The sequence below is a fragment of the Vollenhovia emeryi genome, unplaced genomic scaffold (assembly GCF_000949405.1).
Source record: "Vollenhovia emeryi isolate VEMERY1.0 unplaced genomic scaffold, V.emery_V1.0 DF941141.1, whole genome shotgun sequence".
NCBI classification, from domain to species: Eukaryota; Metazoa; Arthropoda; class Insecta; order Hymenoptera; family Formicidae; genus Vollenhovia; species Vollenhovia emeryi.
Window position 1 is genome coordinate 1 of NW_011965225.1, and position 5,978 is coordinate 5,978.

The 5,978-nt window shown below is 33.7% G+C and overlaps 1 protein-coding gene across 1 annotated transcript; it reads left to right on the forward strand.

Annotated features, from left to right (window-relative positions):
* Positions 1 to 49: 49 nt before the first annotated feature.
* Positions 50 to 4,991, forward strand: LOC105571137. Its single transcript, XM_012028608.1, has 4 exons — positions 50 to 244; positions 899 to 1,034; positions 1,118 to 1,248; positions 2,039 to 4,991. The coding sequence occupies exons 1-4, from the start codon at positions 62 to 64 to the stop codon at positions 2,393 to 2,395; spliced, it is 807 nt and encodes a 268-aa protein (XP_011883998.1). The 5' UTR covers positions 50 to 61; the 3' UTR covers positions 2,396 to 4,991.
* Positions 4,992 to 5,978: the final 987 nt, after the last annotated feature.

Consider the following 5,978-nt stretch of genomic DNA (forward strand, 5'->3'; position numbering starts at 1 on the left):
CAAAAATTTTTATATACTTTTTATTTATATTTTTGCAGACGAAAATGACAATGACACTCTTATGAATTATGAAGAACATATGTTATGGCTAAAAAATAATTGTAGACCATGGGAGACAGTGACTGAGTACTGGTCTTTGACTTCGAAGAAACGATTGAAAGACCTTCAAAGTAATACTACTCAGTCTTGTCAGGAATATATGTATCAGTTTCCAGCCCTGTCTGATCCTTCAGGCTTCGTATTAGTGAGTTCGACATGATTTAATTTCTTTAATTATTAATTACTAAATTTATTTCTTGAATTTATAAAAGCATTGACAAAAGAAACAAATGGAAAAACATAAGTTTATAACTCTTTAAGCAATTATAAGTTTGTACCTTAATTGTTTAAAGAGTTATGAACTTATGTTTTTCTATCTGCTTCTATAAGTATTTCTTTTCTCAATGACTTTTATAAATGTAAATATATTGTGAATAAACATACATTGAACATTATACATTAATGGATAATGGAAATAATTTTGCGTGTATGTATGTATTTGTGTGTGTGTATGTATGTGTGCACATATGCGTACGTGCATGTGTGCATGTGTATACTGAAAAAAGTAATTGAATATGTTATTGCGAGGTGCCAACGAAATATATACTCATTGCAATAATATTTGCTATTGCAATGTTAATATCTTCATTCATTCAATCAATTATGATGTTAACATTGTAATAGCGAATATTATTGCAATATATTTCGTTGGTACCCCGCAATAACATATTTATTTCATTCAATTACTTTTTCTCAGTGTATGTGCATGTATATATTGTACATACACATATATATACACATACATATTAATATATAAAATATTTAATATTTTTGTATAATGTTTTTGTGTCACTTTTAGCTGGAGAACGATTTTGAAACGTTATATCCAGATCATAAGTTAAAATTATATGTTAATTGGCCAAAACTATCAAGTTTTGTAATGAATAAAGTGACGACTAAACTGAAGAATCGTTTCAATGACGTCTTTTCACCAGGTTAGATATTTTTTAATCTACTTTTACAATGAAGCGTTTTTACTTTCAATATTTTTTATATAAATATTCATATTTTTCGATAGATGGTGTAAAAATTGTAACTTTATCGTTGATGCCTCATTTATTCCCTGTGAATACAATAAAAAACAGCAAAGCACAAAATTGGAGGCCCTCTAGAAAAGAATCTGAAGAAGGATTTATTTTGCACATAAAGGTAAGAATAAAAGTAAAAAATAATTTTTTAAATTAAAGGCACAGTTTCACACTGAGACAAAATGTAAGACAAAATATTTGCTATTGCAATGTTAACACCGTAATTGATTGAATTAAGATGTTAATATTGCAATAGTGAATATTATTGCAACAAGTATAAATTCGTTAGCACCCTGCAATGACATTTATTTCATTTAATTACTTTTTCTCAGTGCAGAAGTAATCCTATGACACATATCTGATATCTGATGTTGCAGCTAAAAAAATAAATTATATATTTTTAGAATTGTATCGCCAGTAATTAAAACAAAATACTCAAGGATTGGATCGACCAAGGCTGGCAGTTTTATTTTATTTTAAATTTTACCACGACGTTTCGGCCAGTAATACTGGTCCTTTTCAAGTGGATCCTATTACTTGTGACAACGAAGCATAGGAAAATATAACCGAAACGTCGTGGTAAAATTTAAAATAAAATAAAACTGCCAGCCTTGGTCGATCCAATCCTTGAGTATTTTAAATTATATATGTTTATGATTGTGATTATTAGGTTATGGTTATTTATTAATAATTAATTCCATCTTCTTATAAATAATCACTTTGCATGGTGCCACTCAATTTAGTTTTTTTTAAAAGAGAAACATAAACTTGATCACTGTACGTGACATTTTATATATTCCATGTCAAATGTGCTTCTTATTCTAAGCATGTATGTTATTATAGAATAAAATGTTCAACATTGAAATAAAAATATAATACGTAAGGGTTAATAATAATTATGTCTTTTATAGACAATCGCAGATCTTGAAACAAGATTGCAGGAGCGAACAGCAAAATTACTATCATTTGGTCAGCCTTCACAACCTATTGCAGTAATAGTTGGTCCTTCTTTCGACGAAATTAAGCAGTGCTTTGTCGTTATAAACACATTCCGATATGAAGTGGAAACACCGATAAAAGCTGTGGACCTCATCTTCAAATTGTGTAATACTTTGAACATTCGATACCCTTTAGAGGTAGGACAGCTGTTCATGTTTTTGCAAAGAGGTGTGTATGGCATTGAAACTGTTTGGGATAAACAAAAAAATTCGCAGCTTACATCTTCTGTTCTGGCAACAGTTCAAGAATATAAATCATTGAAATCGTAATTATTGTTACGGAAAATACACTGGCCCACTTGCATCATGCCCACTTGCTTTTTGTGTAAAGAAACTATTCCATCTGTGAACGGTCTCTTGACGCATTTTAACATTAAACATTATGTAAATTTATTTACTATTTATAAATGCGGCGAAAATGGATGCGTCAGAGAATGGTCCTCATGGAATTCGTTACGAAGTCATTTGCTTGGATCAAATCATAATTTTCCTTTATGGCCTACTACTACAAAACATGCTTTTGTGCAACCTGTACAATCTATTGACACAGAAATAACTAGTGAATCGGTAATTTACCAAGATACGAATATTCCTGAAACATCCTCAGAAGATACTATTAATCAGAATTTAATGGTAAATCCTACTCAATTTAAATCTTTAGTACAAAATAAATGTGACACTTTTGTTGCAAAACTATATCACAGATCTTCCATTCCACGGAATCACATTCAATCCATTATTGAGGAGAGCACATTATTTCTAACAAGTGGCCATATTCCTGTGTTAAAAGATAAAGTTCTTTCGCAGTTGAATGCACTTGATTGCGATGGCCAAACAATACAAGATATTACATCCATGTTTAATACACTAGAAAATCCTTTTTATCATCTTAGAAACGAGTACCAACGTATGGAATATTTTAAATCTTGTGGTAATTATACAATTCCAGTTAAATATTGTATAGGTAACAGAAAAGTATGTAAAAGAACCAAAACATGTGTTGTAGAACGTGTGAAAGATATTTGCGGTTATTTTATACCTTTAAGGCAAACATTACAAAAATTTTTTGAAATGTCTGATGTTTTTTATGCCATAATGTCTTATATTAATTCACTCAAAGATTTAGATACTATAACGAACTTTATTCAGTCCAGACTTTGGCATGAGAAAAGAAAACACTTTGCAGATGAGGATATTGTTTTCCCATTATTTGTATATTACGATGATTGGGAAGTAAACAACCCATTAGGATCTCACAGTACTTCTCTTGGAGGAGTATATTACTATATACCATGTTTGCCACCTGAGTGTGTATCTCGATTGGAAAATATCTTTTTAGCTCTCTTGTTTAACACAGAAGACCGTAAAGAATTTGGAAATAAACAAACATTTGCACCTTTAATTGAGGAATTGATTTTTTTAGAGCAAGTTGGAATAACAATAACTGTTAATGGAAATCTTAATAAAATTTATTTTGTGCTAAGTTTATTATTGGGTGATAACTTAGGTCTTCATGCTATTTGTGGATTCGTTGAAAGTTTCCGAGCTAACTATACATGTAGATTTTATAAAATGCATCGAACTATTTCTCAAACTACTTGCCTTGAAGATGAATCCATTCTCAGAACACGTGCATTATATAATATGGATTTAACTATAGCGAACAGTTCTCTTACTGGAATAAAAGAGGAGTGTGTTTTTCATGCAATTACTTCATTTCATGTTACAGACAATATTTATGTTGATATTATGCATGATGTTCTAGAAGGTATCGCTCATTACGACATGATTCCAATTATAAATCATTTTGTTCAGAATGGTGATTTTACTTTATCAGGTCTCAATTATAGCTTGCAAATGTTTGATTATGGTCCTAATGTACAAAACAAACCACCTTGTATAGCATATGATTTTGCAACAAAAAGCAAGTTCAAAATGACAGCCTCAGAGATGTTAACTTTTTGTAAACTTTTTGGAGTAATTGTTGGACATTATATAAAATCATATAGTGACCCATTTTGGAAGTTGTATTTATTATTAAAAGAAATAATTGAATTTATCTTCAGCAAATCAATATCACAGGAATCTGCTTCTGCATTCAAAATATTAGTGGAAGAACATCATAATTTGTATATGAAATGCACGAAGCAGCATTTGAAACCAAAACATCATAATGTCACTCACTACTCCAGAGTCATGATGCAATGTGGGCCACTTGTTTTCTTATCTGTAATTAGGCTTGAGGGTTTTCATAAACTTTTGAAAAAAATTTCGAATGTTGTCATGTCAAGGAAAAACATTACTTGTTCAATTGCTACTCGATATCAGTTCTTTTTTTGTTTTAGACTTATGGCTCAAGAAAGTATTTTTTCTAACATTCAAGTAGGATCAGGGAATATTCTTAATATTAGTAAAAATGATCGTTTCAATGATTTTGTGTTATCATTACCAAATAATATAAGATATGATGCATGTTTTGTTGCTAATTGGGTCGATTATAAAGGTACTCGGTATCGACCTAGAATGGTATTGCTTTGTGGAATAGATGAAAGTTCTTGTCCCATCTTTGCGGAAATTCAGTTTATTATTATTCACGATAATTTTCTACTTTTTGTTTGTTCTTCTCTTACAAATCTAGGTCTGAATTGCAATATTGGTGGGTTTGAGGTAAAACAAAGTAAAAAATGGCTTTTAATTAAATATGAAGATTTAGTTGATCCTTTCCCATTGTTTGTGCATACTATGGGAAATGGTGAACAATATATTATTTTACATCATCTCGTTTGATTTGATATTCTTCATGACACGATTCCCTGATTCTGATTAATGTTAATATACAATACGTATCTATAGAATACAAATACATATCAATATATACGTATTATTCTATTTTATATTATATATATAATATAAAATGAAATAAATATATGTATGTGTACACATACAGTGCCTTCCGAACATTCCGAACCTTCTGAAAGTTCGGGGACCACCTCAATAATTTTTGAATGGTTTGAAATTTATAGAGATACAATGGGATCCCAAATTCTATTATTTACCCACAAAAACACCCACCTCCACGCCCCCGGGGGACTGGGGAAGAGGGGAACCAAAAAGTCTTAAATGGCTTGTCGAGGTGAGTGAGGGCTCGTTCGAAAGGGCTTTCCGAAACGAAAATAACGCGCTGTCGCCGAGGTCTCTACGATTTTTTTTTCGCAGAGTTATAATCACTTGAACATTTCAATTGAGATTTGGCGATAGCGAAGGCACACGGCGACAATAGAAGAAAGATAAGGTTTCACGCGCGCACGCGCGTTCCTGATCATGTGCGTGGACGTGGGCGCCTACGTGTGTGTGCATGTGTGCGTATGTGTGTATGTGCGTGTGTGAGTGTGTGTGCGCGTGTGTGTATGTATGTGTATGTGTGTGTGCGTGGATGTGAGCGCGGGCGTCTACGTGTGTATGCATTTGTGTGTGTGTATGCGTATGCGTATGTGTGTGTGTATGTGTATGTACGTGTGTGCGTGGACGCTGCGTGTGTGCGTGTGTGTCTATGTGCGTGTGCGTGGACGTGAGCGTAGGCGTCTATGTGTGTATGCATGTGTGTGTATGCGCGCGCGTGTGTGTATGTGTGCGTGTGCGTGGGCGTCTGTGTGTGTGCGTGTGTGCGTGTGTGTACGCGCGTATGTATGTGCGTGTGTGACTGTGTGCGTGCGTGCGTGCGTGCGTGCGTGCGTGCGTGCGTGCGTGCGTGCGTGCGTGCGTGCGTGCGTGCGTGCGTGCGTGCGTGCGTGCGTGCGTGCGTGCGTGCGTGCGTGCGTGCGTGCGTGCGTGCGTGCGTGCGTGCGTGCGTGCG

Bases quoted from the DNA above. Each gene is read 5' to 3' on its own strand.
- LOC105571137 (XM_012028608.1), top strand. From the start codon at position 62: ATGAATTATGAAGAACATATGTTATGGCTAAAAAATAATTGTAGACCA. The intron at 245-898 runs GTGAGTTCGACA...TGTCACTTTTAG, and splicing joins ATCCTTCAGGCTTCGTATTA to CTGGAGAACGATTTTGAAAC. The intron at 1,035-1,117 runs GTTAGATATTTT...ATTTTTCGATAG, and splicing joins CAATGACGTCTTTTCACCAG to ATGGTGTAAAAATTGTAACT.